General features: G+C 43.0%; 1 protein-coding gene and 1 non-coding gene across 2 annotated transcripts; both read left to right on the plus strand.

The window, feature by feature from the left end:
• The first annotated feature begins 731 nt into the window (after positions 1-731).
• TRNAD-AUC (transfer RNA aspartic acid (anticodon AUC)) lies at positions 732-806 on the plus strand. Its single transcript has one exon. It is a non-coding gene; the product is annotated as a tRNA-Asp (tRNA).
• Positions 807-3,260: 2,454 nt separating this feature from the next.
• Positions 3,261-5,030, plus strand: LOC102531261 (small integral membrane protein 10-like protein 3). Its single transcript, XM_031671408.2, has one exon. It carries the CDS (start codon positions 3,399-3,401, stop codon positions 3,630-3,632), a length of 234 nt encoding a protein of 77 aa, XP_031527268.2. The 5' UTR covers positions 3,261-3,398; the 3' UTR covers positions 3,633-5,030.
• Positions 5,031-16,971: the final 11,941 nt, after the last annotated feature.

Raw genomic sequence — 16,971 nt, forward strand, 5'->3', positions numbered from 1 at the left:
CACTCTGTCTGTGGGCAACAGTGGTGCTCTGAGTCCCCAGGATGAGTGTTAGCTCAGAGCCATTGTCTTCTACTCAAAAGCCTCTGATTCAATTTAAATCTATTATCTCTAGACCAATATGGCAGTTAAAAATTATATTCCTCCCATACATATTAAAACTGGGTGATTCAGACAGAAAAATCAAGGTGTATGCACTCTGTTGTGCATATAAGAAGAGCTAGGAGATTGTAGAATTTCCCAAAGATAATAACTTTGGCCTGTTTCTACTGTTTTATATTCCATGTCTGGTGTGAGGGAGGAACCCTTATTTCCTTTATTTAATGCATCCCTGAGGCTGTTTTGTATACTCTGTTTCTCCTAAAGCTATGGTTGAGATTTTATCATTTGCAGGCTGCTTGTGCTGTTCTGCCTGCCTTAGGCAAAAATTTTAATATAAAAATGAGCAAAGGGACAAGAGCCTGGGTAGCCTGAGGGGCAAGGAAATGGGGGACAAGAGGGGGCAGCTGCCTAACTCTCCTCTTCCACTGTTGCCACTGCCCCTGGGGTCTCCAGGACCCTTTGGTCCGCATGTGACTTGTAAGCCCTCCACCTGCCTTCCAGTTATCCCCCACACGGGGCCCTCCTTCCTTTTCACGTCACCATGAATGACCAATAAACAGAATATTCAGCCTCAGCTGTAATCAAATATAAGCAAGTTAAAAATTAAAATAATTAGAATAATGCTTTGCTGGGGAAGGGTATAGCTTAAGTGGTAGAGCACATGCTTATCATGCACGAGGTCCTGGGTTCAATCCCCAGTACCTCCTCTAAGAAATAAGTAACTAAGTAAACCTAATTTCTCCCCTACAAGAAAATTAAAAAAAAAAAGAAGAATGCTTTGCTTTTAGATTAGTAATAATAAAATAATACATAATAATACGGGTGAGGGTGTGGAGAAGTGAACAGCCTCATACATTGCCTGAGGGAATGGAAATTGATACGTTTTTGACACAGAAATTGGAAATACTGCTTAAAATTTAGACTGCAAATCTTTTGACAGAGTAGCTCCTTTCATACAAATGCACAAAGATATCTGCCCACATAAATGATGTCTAACCTTGCTAGTAAACAAAAATATGCTAATTAAAATAATGAGATATCCTTTTCACCCAATAGAATGTCAAAGATTTAAAAGAACATGGGTGCCCATTGTTAGGAAAGTTGAGGAAGTTCACGGATACAGCAGTACAAGGTGTGGAAGACAGTTTGACAATACATATGAAAATCCTTAAGCAGATGAAAACCTTTTGTTCCAAGAATTCCATCTCTAGGAATGTATCCCAGGGAAATATCAGAGAAGTGTGCAAAGTTATGCACGCAAGGATGTCAATCTCAACATTGTTTATGATCATGAAAAAAAAAAAGCTGAAACCATCCAAATATCCATCAGTTAATTATTGGCCATCCATAAGGAATAATACACAGTATTATTGATCATAAAGAATCAGTATGGGAAGATAAGCAAGATATATCATTTATATTTAAAAACAACTATCAAGGCAGTATGGTTGTACGATTCCATTTTGGTTTTACGATGTGTGTGTGTGATATATGTAAATAATTACCTTGCTTATTAAATATGTAAATAATTGATAAAAAAAATACCAAGCTGTTAATAGTCTTTCTTTCTGGGGGTTGTGATCCTAGGAAACTTACTCTTCTCATAATATATAGTTGTTTCAATGTTTTACAAGCCATCAGTGATAGATAAGACCAACTCCATTTTGGTGATCCACCGCCATTTTGGGACAAGCCTAGCCAACTGCAAGCCACAGCTTCCGTCTTCTGCCTGTAAAACCCTCCCCAGACCTGAGTGAGAACTTCTGATGAGAGAATTCATCCAGCAGGCCCCTCTCTCTTTCCCACAGGCCCCTCTCTCTTTCAGACACGCCCCTTTCACTTTCAGACACGCCCCTTTCACTTTCAGGATCCCTTATTTGCATAACCCCCCCATCAGCTCTACCCCCAGGCATAAATAACCAAGCCTGTAGGCAGAGAGCGGGCTCCAGTCTAACTGGAGACTGACTGCAGGTTTCTTGCAATAAACCTGACTCTGCCATTGCGCTGTCTCTGATCCTTTCTCTCCGATTCTAACAATCAGTACAACAATATTAAAAAGAAATTTAGAAAAGTTGCTCAGCTTCACTGATAATTAAATGAATGCAGATTAGAAGAAAAATGAAATGGAATTACTGTGTATCATACTGAAGGAAAAAATTCCAAGATTAACACTCAATGTTGTATAGAAACCTGGTCTCTAAACTTCTTTGATCGACCACATGTATTAGTAAAACTTTATGACCTCAAACACTAAATATCTACACTTACATGATTGTGTTTATACATAAAGGTGGGGCATTATTCGTACTCTTCTGCCACTTGCAAATTAATGTGTACGATATTCACTGCAGCAATTTTTGGCTTAAGAAAAACGAGAAGCATTCAGAATGTCCATCAACAGGGGACTTGCTAACTGAATTACTGAGCATTATTCGTCATATATATTGGTGTAATAATCCGTCATCAAAGAGAGTTAGGTAGTCGTATATTATTGACATGGTAAAAGCACTCTATCAACATATCGCGTCTGGAAGTATATACAGGAAACATAATCTTAGTTCATGGCGGGGGCGGGGCGGGGAAGCTGCCAAGGGAATTTGCCTTCCATTGTTCTAAATGTGATGTTGACAATTTCTGAAAACTTGTTTGTATAACTTTTCTCATTAGCAGAATACTAAAGATCTAAAGCAAAAACAAAAACAATAAAGTCGCTTGCATGATTAAACCAGAATGCACACACGTTCAGAAAATTAGTAGGTTTGGTGTATTTGTACTAGCTCACAATTGAGGATTGAAAAAATTCCTAAAGGGATTTGAGGCAAGAGGAAATGCATTTACGTTTTCTAAGCTACTCAAGATCGTGCTTATGAAGGAAAATCTCTAACGTTTTGAGCAAGTTTCGTTTTGCTTCCGTTAAAGTTTAAAAATTAAAAAAAAAAAGAAAGACCACCGGGGTCAGGAAGCTAGGTCTCCCGGGGAAACTGCACGCCCCTCCTCCCCTTCCCCCCTCACCCGGCTCCTCCCCCCCCCTTCCTCCGCGACCCTGGGCTCCGGATCCCTGGCGCCCCGCCCGGCCCCGCCCCGCGCGGCCCCGAGGCGTCTTAGCCCCGCGTTCCCAGCGGGCCACCAGCGACCGCGGCGGCCCGAGCGCTGCAGGAGGAGGAGGGTACCCGCCGTGCAGCGCCGCTGGCATCTGCAGCCGCGCGACCCGCCTCCCGCACCGGTTCCCCCGCATCCATCCCTCTATCCGTCGGTCGGTTCTGCGGAGCCGGCCGGAAGCCTCGGGCTCTAGGCACTGCATGGGAGGCTACACCAGATCGATGACGGCGGCGGCGGCGGCGGCCCTGTCCGGGCTGGCGGTGCGGCTGTCGCGCTCCGCCGCGACCCGCGGCTCTTACGGCGCCTTCTGCAAGGGGCTCACGCGCACGCTGCTCACCTTCTTCGACCTGGCCTGGCGGCTTCGCATGAACTTCCCCTACTTCTACGTCGTGGCCTCCGTGATTCTCAACGTCCGCCTGCAGGTACACATTTAGAGCAACTAACTTTGTGGCATTGCAGAGGGCGGGGAGCCCGGCAGGATGGCCGACCTCCACCCACCAGCTCTCCCGCCCTAGAGCAAAGTGACCAGCTCGCCTCGTGCACAGATTTGCCGGTCTGTCCTTCTATGGCCCCATCTTTTAATTATAAATGGGCGGCTAGAAACCATTATTTGCGGAAAGCCTGCAATATAACCCCAGAAGCCTAAGATATAAGGAAAAGCTGAATCCCAAGGAAATATTAAAAATCTGAAAATCCTCAGAAATGATTGAGAAGTTCTTGCATCCATAAAACAAGACAGCACGAACGCTGGAAAATGACAATGGGCACAAGCTGCCCTGATGGGGGAAAAAAAAGGAAAAGTTACTAACAACTTTAATAAAGATAAACTGTGCAAGAATGGTCCAAATAGAAAGCAAATCTTCCAAATTAGAAAAAGAAGTGAATAGACTTCCAACTGAATTGAATAAATTGTAAGAAACAGATGGATGGAGTCAGAAGCTGGAAGAAATTAATCACATGATCTGGAAGGCCTGGATTTCTTCACCCCAAAAGAAAAAAACTATAGCAAATGGAAACTACAGGGAAAAACAAACATTTCAAACTGTACAAGAAAAGTAGGCTTCAAATACGAAGCATCCTCGGATGTGGCCTGTTGTTGAACTGTTGCCAGGAACCAGAGGAAGGGAATCTGCTTGAACCTGAGCACATGAATCAAGACTGCAGTCACAGATGAGAAAATCCCATCAGAGCATTCAGTTTTGCTTTTCGGTGAACGATGTTTAAATAATCATTACAATGGAAATATTAATTGTGATTTTTCATTTTTAGAATAAATCTCTAGGCAAAGCAGGAAGACAATTACAGTTATAGCACAGAATGGGAATGTTAACCAGCTTTGAAAAGAACAGGCAACAAGTTCTTGGCAGTCAGAGGGGAGGAGATGGAATAGCAGTGTGATTCTCATATGGTAGGGGGCCCAGATACTGTCTCTAGTTGAAAGAATAAGACAAGCTTAGGGGTTATATTTTTAAAGTTAACAAAGTAACCAACAGAAGAGTTAAAACTAGTGATACAACCATACGGAGGGGGAGGAGAGCTGAGGGGATGCAGAAAATGTCTCATCAAGTTAAGAAACAGTAATAAAAGCATATTATTAGGGGAAGTGGAGTTAACCTCTAAACAGACATGTGTAAAAGTTTTTGCCTCTAGGTGGGGGAAGCAAAAGTTGAGAAGGGTGGCAGGGAGTTCCTGCTTTTCATTATATGTCCTTTTGTACTGGTTGATTTTTTTAATCCTTTATATGCATGTATTACTTTGATAAAAATTAAAACTGGACACACTGGTTTGGGAAATATCCCTGGTGTTCTCCTTACTTGCTTCAAGTAATAAATCTGTCCTTCACCTGCCAGAGAAATACTAAAATTTATTAAAATGAATTTACTGCATTTAGAAGAAAATTGGGGGGAAGGGGGGTTGGGGAGTGACACACGAGTCCAGCTAGATTCTGCCTTCCTATCTTTCTGCAATAGTGGATGCATATCCTAGAATGTTCCTGAATGATCATGTGAAATATGATTTCTTTGCCTTCCAAGCAACCCATAAGACCATAAGGAAATGCCTTAAAACTAAAATGGCCAATAATCTTCAGGTATCCCAGAGCTTCCTCCCTCTACATAACTTTTTATCAGCTAATCTCTGCAATGTCACAGTTAAGGTAAAAACAAAACAAAAAATGTGATGTGATTTTTCAAAACTGAAAAATATTCAAAACTTAAAAATTGGACAAGAGCCTTATGATGTTTAGATAAGGTTCTTACATTTTTGTATTGGTCATAATAGCAAGATAGGGAAAATTAACTGCACAACAGGAGCTTGGCTAACTAGAAATAGTCCATCTATGTAATGGGATACCATGTAGACATTAAAAACAAGTAATTATATTATATTCACGTGGAATGGGTTTAATAGATGTGACGTCACCTCACCAAAGGCTCAAGTGATGGAGACAGAGCGAAATATATAGATATTATATAACATACATTTATATACTCCACTAGTTATAGAGAAATAATAATACTTGGAAACACTATTGCACACTTGCCATAACCCATGCAATGTCCTAAGCACTTTATATACATCATTTCATTTAATCCTCAGCAACCCAGAGATAGGTACTATTATTACCCCTAATTTTCAGGAGGAGACAAACAGAGAAGGATAGTGGCGGAGCAATGAAATGCTGCCAATAATATTCTCCCTACTAATGTGAGACATTGACTGCTGTGATTAGCTCTTTTCTGTGCACTTTTTAATTGAATTATCATTGACTTACAAGGTTATTTATTAGTTTCAGGTGTACAACATAGTGATTCAATATCTTTATACATTACAAAGTGATCACCACTTTTATGGTTAGTTGTTAATTGGCCTCCTTTTTAAATCTTTAGGGTAAAATTCACTACCCAAGTGGGTGGCACGGATCCTGGAATTTGGGGAGCACAGAGCTGGGCACTCCATCCCTGCATCCTTGGCTCAGCACTCCCAAGGACAGGTACCAGTGCGCACCAGTGGAGAGTCAGATGGAATTCAGAGTCACTTAGGATTTGAATTCTAACCAAAGAAATTAGTTTTAAGGAAATATTAAAAGCATTCTTATAACAATACTTAAATAACAGCAAAATGGTTTCAGTGTGGAAATTGTAACTAATTAAATACCACTTTCTCCTCAGAAAACACAGCTCTTTGCCCATTAACAGAAAAAGATCAAATATACACAGTTCTAGATAATTACAGTTGAAAATCTTTTAACTTTCATTCAGGTTTTCCTAAAAGTGCCATTCTCTGAAAGTACCAGATGGGAGGGAGCACCACTCTTACATATCAGATCAAAAAAAATTCCTTTTTAACCTTTACTCTATCATTCTCCCCTTCCTTTCTCCCAGATCCTCTCCTGACAGAACCAAACTTCTGACTTTACAGGCACAGATGCAGGTTCCAGACCCTGGACGTCCCTCAGGCTGGTCTACAGCCTGCTCTTTCTGTTGTGACCCTTGACCCCCTTCCTTGGACCCAGTTCCATGACTGCCTTCAAGCTCAGACTGCTTCTGGTCACCTGAATGACTACTGTCATTGGCTCCCTTCTCCAGCAACTCAGAGAGACCTGTTATAGGGGTGGGAGTGGTCAGAGTTGTAAACATGCTGCTTTCAAGACATGAGTTACCATTGTCCCCACTTTGGGTACTTTTACTGCAAATTGAAGAGCTTTGCTTCAAATCCTTCTTGAATGCTTGGGAGCCTAGAGGTCAAGTTTATAAGCTAAATTTTGTTGAACCAAAGAATCTGAGTGATTCTGGGCAAGGTAACAAAGTTTTAAAAGTTGTAGGCTGTGGGACAAGCAAGGATACCCAATTTTCGGGGGCTTTGCTGAGTACTAATGTCCTTCTATCACTTGTATTTCTATGCCAATACTGTGTTCTGGAGAAGCGAATCGCTGTGATTTTCAGCAGTTTCCAAAAGGAGGGCAAGTAAGGTAGACAGAAAAGTATTATGGACAGTAATTACTTCCTACTCCTAACATGTACAAACACCCCTCTTCCATTCACATGATTCCAGAAACACTCCCTCCTGGCATCACGTAATGACTCCACGTACCATCAGGAATTACCCAGACAGAAACAACACATACAAACATGTCTGGCTATCACAGTCGGAGGGAAGTCATGGGGCCTCTGTTTATAGTTCAAGCTCTCCCTGTGATGTCTCTTCTTTCTCTAGCACCGCCATTATCCTAACTTAATATTGATATTTTGCAATTCCATGACCTAAATGGTGAACTCACCACCACCACCACCACTCTATCCTATTTACAAAAGTAAAGAGGAGGTGAGAGAGTTTTAAAAAAAGACCATCAGCAGGGAAATACAGGTAGAGGGTAAGTCCTGTGTCCACACAGAACCATGAGGTGGTCCTGTTATTTATGACTTCTCTGTCAATTCCACCATCCTTTTGTCTTACCTACTGGAGAGGTACAGTTTCATTCCCAAGGAATCTGAGCCTCGGTGGGCTTCGTAGGGTTGCAGTACTCTGTCACGCACCCCCTCAGGATTGTTCTGTAAAAAGGTACCTTAGGGGATCTGAGTCTCATCTGCATTCCGTCCTATCCTCATTTGAAAGCATGAACACCATAACCACCTGTTTTGAGTGGCTCCAGGGGCCAAGAGTGGCTTCACATTTTGTGGAACCATTGTTTTGTCCCATACTAGATGCATTTCTTCTAGGGAACGGAGAGGTTTTAGAAAACCTCTAAACCCGCAGAGATCAGAGTTGCAAGGACACAAAGTAAAACGGTTACAGATGGGTCAGGTGTAATTATGAGAGGCACCACCTTTATTTCTACCAGTCTCTTTGTTCCAAACTTGCAAATCTTGGCAATGGGAGAAACAGCACCATAAGTTTAGTTGCTGGTTCGTAGTGGCTATTACATCCTAGCAGCCTGTGCTGAGAGTCTCCTATCAGGGCTTGCCACAAGCTCCTTATAACAAGCATATTGATTTACCCCAAAGATTCTGGGCACCATTGGATCTGCTGGATGATAAGGGCCAGGGTCAGATTTACCAGCATGGTAGCCTAGACCAGCTAGAGAGTCTGTTTTACCTGTGGATCCACATTAGTCGTGTGTGGTAGGAGTAACACCTGCATTTTTCAAGTCTTGGATGGCGGCCAAAATCTCTGCAGTTCCCATAAGGACAAGCTATCACATTTTACTTCCTCTGTTGATAAGGAGGGCACGCTCTAATAGATCCATTTGCCCCTTCTTACCCTAATATCCCTTTCTCCAGGGGCCAGGTAGCCAACGTGGCAGCACTTAGGAGATGGGCGCCTGTCTCTGCCTGGAGATTTCCCAAGTTAGGAGGCTTGCTGGAGCAGCCTGTCCCAGCATGGTGAGCCAAAGCCATGACACAGTGGATTTAGGAAGAAAACGATGGGGACAACGCCCCACTCCCTGCATTCTCCCTTCTTCCCTCTGGAGGTGCAGAAGATGACTTCAGTGTCTTCTGTGACTCCACGTCTTGGAGCACAGAGGTTAGAGGATGCAACAGAAGGTCAGGTTGGCCCTGACAGCTACCAGCCAGATAAGAAACACTCCAACTGGAGAGGGGGTTAGGGACTTGGCTTGGTGGGTTCTCAAAGGGGGCCCTAGTGTCCCTGTCTGAGAGGGTCCTCAGCTATATCAGGGGAGATGGGCGGGCCATGCAGTTGGACATCAACAGCAGCAACAAAAAGTACACACTCTAAGCAATGTGCAGATGCTGTCCGCTGCCAAGTGTATCTGGAAACTGGTAGAATAATTCCAGAGGTAGGGGTCAGGGTCTCCCTGAACCTGCCCAGTGGCAGACTCAGGGAAGAACCCCATTTTCCCCTAAGTTTCATAAGCACTCCTTCCAGTCCACGCTAGGTACTACTGCAGGGGTGTCCTGGGTCCCTTAGTACTAGCATTGACTTAAAGGCAGTTTCCAATTAGTCTCTGAAAGGTCTGAGGCTGTCCCGGTTCCCGCTGCAAGTTGCCAAGGTCAGCGGGTGCAGGTGCTTTGTGGGGGAGGCCAAGGGGAAGACGGTTCACAAGTATTATAGCGGATTTCTTGCTCAGGTTCCCCTGAGCATGCTCCATTCTAAGGACTCTGGGTGTGTGTAACTAATGATTCATGCCTGGGAATTCTCTCTGTCCGTTAGGCTAGTGTGGTGGCTTAAGTGCCAGGCACCACTGCAGGCCAGACCTAAGAATCTTTTTGGTTATACAGATCAACTAAGGCCTGGTGAACTGCCTGTAGATTTCATTCCTGGGAACTCCGAGGTTAATTATCCATACCTAGAGATCTCTGCATGTGTATTAGTCCACTCAGGCTGCCATATCAAAATACCACAGACTGGGTGACTTGAACAGCAGACATTTATTTTCTCATAGTTCTGGAGACTGGAAGTCCAAGATCAAGGTGCCAGCAGGGTTGGTTTCTGGTGAGACCTCTCTTCCTGGCTTGCAGATGGCCGCCTTCTCTTTCTGCCCTCACATGGCTTTTATTGGTTTGTAGAGAGATCTAGTGTCTCTTTCTCTTCTTATAAGGACACTCATCCTATCAGAATAGGGCCCCACCCTTATGACCTCATTTAACCTTAATTACCTACCTAAAGGCCCTATCTCCAAATACAGTCACATGGAGGTGGATGAGGAGGGATAAATTGGGAATTCTGGATTTGCAGATACACACTATTATATATAAAATAGATAAACAACAAGGTCCTACTGTATAGCACAGGGAAATATATTCAATACCTTGCAATGGCCTATAATGAAAAAGAATATGAAAAAGAATATATATATATATATATATATATATAACTGAATCACTATGCTGTATACTAGAAATTAACACATTACAAATTTAAAAAATATAGTCGCATTGGGAGTGAGAGCTTCAAGATATGAATTTGGCAGGGGACACAATTCAGTCCATAGCAACATGTCAATGATCCCCAGATGTCTGTTATGTTGATAAAACCCACTTTGCTGCTCCTGTTAACTTCCACTACCTAGACTCATCTATGCCTGGCTCCCTCCAGCATGCTAGAAATCAGAGAGCCCATTTCAGTGGCACCTACTTCTCAGTGGCATCCTCGGTCTCAAGAGAATAGCCAGCAGAAGTGCTTTTTAAAGCTTTTGATGCTTCCCTCACCCACTAATTTATAGAGATAAGGGTTACAGGACAGACGTTTTAATTTCTTTGGAGGGTAAACTTAGGGAGTGAATGAGTGGGTGCTCATAAGATCCAATACAGTGCTCTCGTGTTCAGACGTTTTGAATTTCTTCCCCTACATTATGCCAGTGGGCTTCTTGCCTCTCAATGCCATATGTCACAGGCTAGCATCTGCTCCAGTTTGCATTAGACAAACCAGAAAACAGAATCACAAACTGCTGCCTGAGTTTACCACCGTAAATAAAACTCATAAATGCCTGCCACTCGTTCTATTTAACTCTGTTCCTTGCCTGACACTGCATCTCACTTCCCATCCCTGGATAACATACCTTAAGTAAATCTAGAAGAATGACAGCATCTTTGGATGGTGGCTATTATCCTCTCCACAAGGTGGCCCCTCCCCCTCTGCACACAAACACACAGGTCCCATGGAATAGAATAGACAGCAATTATTGAATCGCATCATGAAAATGACCATTTACTCCCTCTCAGCAGATTTGGAATGACCCCATTTTTACACTATAAGCCTTTCATCGTTTCGACTTGGGAAAGAAGGAGGGTTAACAAACAGTTGACTTCAGTTCTCCTCGCCCCCCACCAAGATCGGTCGGTGCATGCTAATCAGGATTCTATCATTCCCTTTGTCAGCAAGTGAAAAAACAACAACAACAACGGAAATATGACCCAATCAGAGCCAGTGAAAGGTGAACAGTGCACAAAGGTGCTTCTAAGAAAGGTTTCCTCTCTCCTAAGAAGTGAATGCACAGAGGAGTAGTCCTTTCTTTTCCCCTGTGGAAATTGTTAGATCTGGATGTGACCCCTGGGAACTGCTGTAGCCATCTTGCCAAGAGCCTGACAATGAAGCCAAATCATGGAGGATGACAGACCCGAGGGAATCACAAAGAAGTGGAACTGGAGCTCTGTGTCTGGAGCCAGCTGTACCTCTGGACTTCTCCTTTGAAGATACTAAAAAAAAAAGGGAAGCTCTTACTAAGTGTGTAATAGGTATTTGAAACGCACATGTGCATTTCCTCTGTGTGTGTGTGTATGTATGTGTGTGTGTGTGTGTGTCTGTGGTGCTGTATCTTGCCCAACATAAATTGTTAGAGTCGCTGAAGTCAAAGACCAGCCATCATCCAAACTGTCACTGATTTACTGAATGAGTTTAATGCGAATAAATTAGATGCAGAAACTGAGGCTGAGGAAAGGGAGGTGATTTGTCAAGGTCACTTTGGAAGTTAGTAGCAGGTACATGACTAGAACCCTGGTATTGGCCTGGGAGAGTCTGAAACTCTCCAAATATTCTAGGATTCTAATGAGCAACAGTAGGGACAAGAGAAAAGATTCTCAAAATGACTGGATTTCAGAAGGCATCTCTCTAAATGGTCCTTCATCAGCTATATTTTTCAAAGTATTCCTTCTCAAAGAATGTATCAACTGAGGGGTGGCTTGGGAAAACCAGTTGTCTCAGCCTGACATGTATCTCTGCCCATCATTCAGGATTCAGAAGATGGTACTGTGGGTGGGCAGAGTAGTTGGCTTCTTGGCCACAATAAGCTCTATGGGAGAGGCACTGTGGTCCCCTCACCTCTCCCTTCCCTATCTAGACTTCATCTTCCCTCAGTTCTCCTCTTCCCAGGCTGGAGACCAGGCCTGTGAGGAATACAAAGAAACAGCTCATAAGCTGCTTGGTCCAAGGCACTGTATCATGACAGACATTAATTTGACTAAACTGTTATATTTCCACGTTCAAATTCAGCCAGTAATGGGTCAACCTCTCTGCCTGTGCAGGCACAGACTAAAACCAAGACATAAACTGCCACCTAGAGGTCATTTATTGCGGACAAAAAAGGGTTCAAACATTATTTGTTCTGTGCTCACACTTGGGCAAGTCATTTTCCCTACAAGGATCTTAATTTCTTTGCCTATAAAATGAGGATGCTGTCCTAGATCAGTTGCTCCCAAACTGAGCTCCACAAAATTTGTATGTCTTCAGTCGTTTGTAATTAGGGTCATTCACCAAAATTATCTACACGGTCTTTGAAAACACACCTATGCCCATGCACTGCCCCTAGATATTCTGGTTCAGTAAGTGTGGAGCAAGCAGAGTTAGGACCTGGACACATGTATAAAACAAAAACAAAAACAATCCACGGTGCTTCCAAATACCCCATGTAAGGAATCTGATGGAGATGTTAAAAGGTGCTCCTCCAACAATGGTAGCCAGCTTTCCTCACTCTAGGGCTCTGGAAGCCTCTAATAAGCTAATGTACATCGTGGATTTCCAATAGATGTTAATATTATGTGGCATTCTCAAAGGTGTTTGGCCAAAGAACTGACACCTACTAACAGTCCAGACACATCAGTGTTTCCCAGATCACAGTCAGGAAAGCCCTAGATTAGGTGTCTTAGTCAGCTCAGGTTGCCAAAACAAAACACCACAGACTGGGTAGCCAAGACTACAAAAATTTATTTCTCACAGGTCTGGAGGGTGAGAAGTCCAAGATCAAGGTGCCAGCCAATTTGGTTCCTGGTGACAGCTGTCTTTCTGGCTTGCAGATAACTGCCTTCTCCCTACGTCCTCACTATGGTCTTTCCTCCATGTATCTGGGCAGAAAGATCTCTCTCTCTTTTCCTCTTCTTATTAGATTAGGATTCTACCCTCAGGACCTCATTTAAACTTAATTATCCCCCCAAAGCCCTGTCTTCAAATACAATCAAACAGGAGTTAAGGCTTCAAGAGACAGATTGGGAGGGGAGCACAAGCCAGGCTATCCGAGGCCACTCAGTCCACATCCTAAGATTCTGAGTGAACCATTTTCTTTTGATGAATCGTTGTTCATGATATTAAGGAATTTCCCATAGGAAATTAGTACAGGTGGCCTCACAGGGGTGTATTTTCAGTGTTCTTAGTCCCTCCAATGAAAGATGTTGCTAAAGAACAAAGTATTACTGTGATGACCAACCCTTTGGGGGGTTGCCCTTTTTATACACTGGAACCAAAACAAGAACCAATAATTTGAACCTGCTCAGAACACTAGTCCATATCGCATTGCCACTTCTAACCCAGATGGTGCCAAGCCATGCCATTTATCAGCACATCAACACAAATAATTAATAAACAATCTATAATCAGAATAGAAAAGTTGTATTTGAACCAAACCAAGGAAATGTAGCCTAGGAAACAGCCTATCAGTAACTCTGAGAAGCTGCTCTGGAGAAGCCTGGTTTTCATCAGTTTTATAGCTTTTCAAAACAAAGAACAACCATCCAACACAAACATGACAGGGGTACATTCCTTTAAGATTTCAAAACAGACAGATTAACACATACACAGTGAGTCAGCATGACCTTGGTATCTGGGAAGGGAACCTTATCTTTAGAGAAGAACCAGCATGGGCATCATAGGAAGTGGGTGGCATTTATCCTTATCTTAAGTAGGCATACTTTACTTCTGGATAATGCATTTTTTTCTTAATGGCTAAAGCAGATGCACAATGCATGATAAACAGGTCATAAGCCAGGCTGTTCTAGTTAGTATAAAGTTCAAGTCAAATCACATATAAGCCAGAATGACTTCCCCATACCTCAATTGTGAAAATTTCTTCCATCAATCAAAAAGTTTTATTGATCCCAGGCAGTGGTCTAAAACCCTAATCCTGCACCTGAACTTTGCATAACATTCAAGTTGTGGGCTAGATGTTTATTTTCTCGTCTACTCTCCCGGAGATAGAAAGGAGATTCCCTTTATTTTCTATTCTTAGGGTATGAAGAGAGATGGCTGAGCTGAAATTCCAACCCCTTGCAATTGTTTCCTTTAAACCCAGTTTTTGATTCAATGTTCACTCCAGTGGATTAGAAGGGATTCATACACCTTGGGTAGCTCATACCTTACATACAGACTTTGTTCCTGTATATTAGCTCCTGTCTTTTTATGAGTTCATATTCTGCTTATGAGACTCTGCTCTAGGTATTGGTTCATGTTTCTGTATACAGACCGTGGTAGCTTGACTGTAAAGAAGGCCACAGCAATTCCTCCTGTCCCTGGATGTGGAGCCCTTTGATTGTATGCTGAAGGCAGAGTTGAGGATTTGCTAATTGAGTTAATGTGGGGATGAAAGAAACAGAGGAGTCAAGGGAGAACCAAGATGTTTGGCCTGAGCAATAAGAAGGAAAGAATTGCCAATTACCAAGGTGGGGAAGACAGAAGAGCAGATTTGAGAGGGGGAAAAAAAGTCTTAATGAATAAAACCTTCATGAATAGTAAATAATTCTATTTATTTCAAAAAGTAAACTTTAAAAAAATCAGTGAAACTAAGATTCTCTTAAATGTTCCAAAATATAAACAATACATAAGAGTTCAAATAAAATCCCAACTCCAAACACATTAATCAGTAACATATTTTAAACTGGAACAGGAGCCACATCATCTTTGGGCTGAGTTGTTTTGGGCATTCAGAAGAGCTGACCTGCAGCATTCTCTCATAAAAACACATGAATTATGAAAGAAACTGGAGTGTCATTGCCCTGAGTAAATTGTGAATTATTTGCATATATGTGATTATGATGTTAGAGAAAGTAATGTAATGATTAGAGTGGTAATTAGATTTTCTGGTATTGGTAGTAGACAGACTAATAGTAAACGACTGGTAAAATCAGATAACACCTCATTTTTATCTTTTCAGTATCGATGGAGATGGCCATATGATTATCTTCTTTTGGTCTCTTAATACAGCAAATTATAAGATTTCTTAGCATTCAACCTTCCTTACATTCCCTGGTGATGGCGCATCATTCTTTGAACATGCTGCCCTGGATCATGTTAGCTAATATTTGGGGCTTTCCCATTAATTTTGCAGGCAACATCTGCAGCCTGAGTGTCAATCTCTGGCTGAGAGATGCATGAATAAGCAGGAATATGTGTTCAAAGAACCTCACGCAAGGTGAGGTCCAGAGGTTGAGGGTCAGCCAAGGAACTTGGAAGGGCAAGTGAGTGGCAGAGAGGGCAGAGAGGGCAGGGAGGGTGGGCATCTGACTAACTCTTCAGCTACAGAGCCCTTGGCCCTCCCCTCCGCAAGCGCCGAGTGCTCTGCCCTCATCATACAAGACGCAGCACCCTGGGCTCCTCCCCTGGCCCTGCCCCTCACTCGTGGCCCGCCTTGGGAAGCCTAGGCTCGGCTCCCCCACTTCCGACCCCGCCTCCTGGAACGGGCGTTAGCCTCGCCCACTTCCCTTACCCCCGTTACCCACCCCTCCGGCCCTAGCTCGGGCCCCATGTTGCGCCTGCGCACTAGCAACCATCCAGCCTTGTGGGCGGAACCCGCGCAAGAGCCCGGTACTGCCCATGGCCACGCCCACTCCCGCTCTGGGCCCGCCTCCGCGGAACGCACTCAAGGTGAAGCCTGGAAATGTAAAGATGTGAATGGCTGTGTGATTTCATGGTGTTTGGAAGACTCTAGACTGGATGGCAAGAACACAGTTGCTGATACCTGCGCCAAGATCTTTATGAAATCCCAGGAAGAGAACTGTACGCAACCACTCAGCATATCTACAGCTGGAACAGATTGCCTGTCTTGTTCTCCTTTCCCTTTGGGGGGAGAATTTAATGACTACAGTGATAACGCTGTTTGCTGAAATGTTTAAACTATGGTTAACAGAAGACGTGCAATTTTAGTTAATTGCATGTCTAATTCCAATTAGAACTGGAAAATGTATTGGTATCTTTAAAGAACAAGCAATGCCAAAAATTCTTCTACCCACTTAACTAATTTTATTCTATTACCAAGCCTTTATAAGACCTAGTGGTGTGGTATATTGAAAGATATCTCCGACACAAGGAACCAAGATTCTAATGCAGGCTTCACCAGGAATTAAATGTGTGCCTGCTGCTTCTGCACTGATCTTCTCTACAACCCTGCTGGTCACCCTACCTCTGCCTTACCCTTGGGAGGATCAGGAGACTCCCCCACAACCTCCACAATCCCCAAATATGCGTTTATGGCCTTCAAGAAGTTGGTAAAAGATCATTTCTCATAGGGAGGCATTAGATTACCTACTACCTTTAGGGAAATAATTCCCTAAACAAAGGGGAGGGCTTAACAAATGGGGGGGACTTCTATCATGGCCTAGAGACCCCATTCCTCTGCTACCAGCTCCTGTTTTTAGGGCATCAGATTTGGGGGGGTAGTTAGGGTTATTTATTTAATGGCAGTACTGGGGACTAGAACCCAGGACCTCATGCTTGCTACACACACACTCTACCACTGAGCTATATCCTCCCCCCTTTAATGCATCAGATACTATAGCTCTGGGCTCAGGTTCAGGCAATGATGCACACGGCAGAGCCACAGCTTCCTTGATCATGCTGGTGTTCATTGTGAATAATAAACATCTACAAGCGAAATCTTCTGAAACAAATAAATTTTATTGGAAGAACACAAGTATTTTACGAAATGCAAGAAACTTAAGCAACAGATACATTTTAAAGACGCAGAAATGAGGACAGCTCAGGGAAACTCAACAGTATGTCTCTTAAATTATATTCTCTGCAGTGAAAGGTTATTAATGAGCCTTTGCAGGCTAT

This window comes from Vicugna pacos, chromosome X (genome assembly GCF_048564905.1).
Source record: "Vicugna pacos chromosome X, VicPac4, whole genome shotgun sequence".
Classification (NCBI taxonomy): domain Eukaryota; kingdom Metazoa; phylum Chordata; class Mammalia; order Artiodactyla; family Camelidae; genus Vicugna; species Vicugna pacos.

What these genes read in the sequence shown, in the direction of transcription:
- LOC102531261 (XM_031671408.2), top strand. Translation starts at nt 3,399, where the DNA reads ATGGGAGGCTACACCAGATCGATGACGGCGGCGGCGGCGGCGGCCCTG.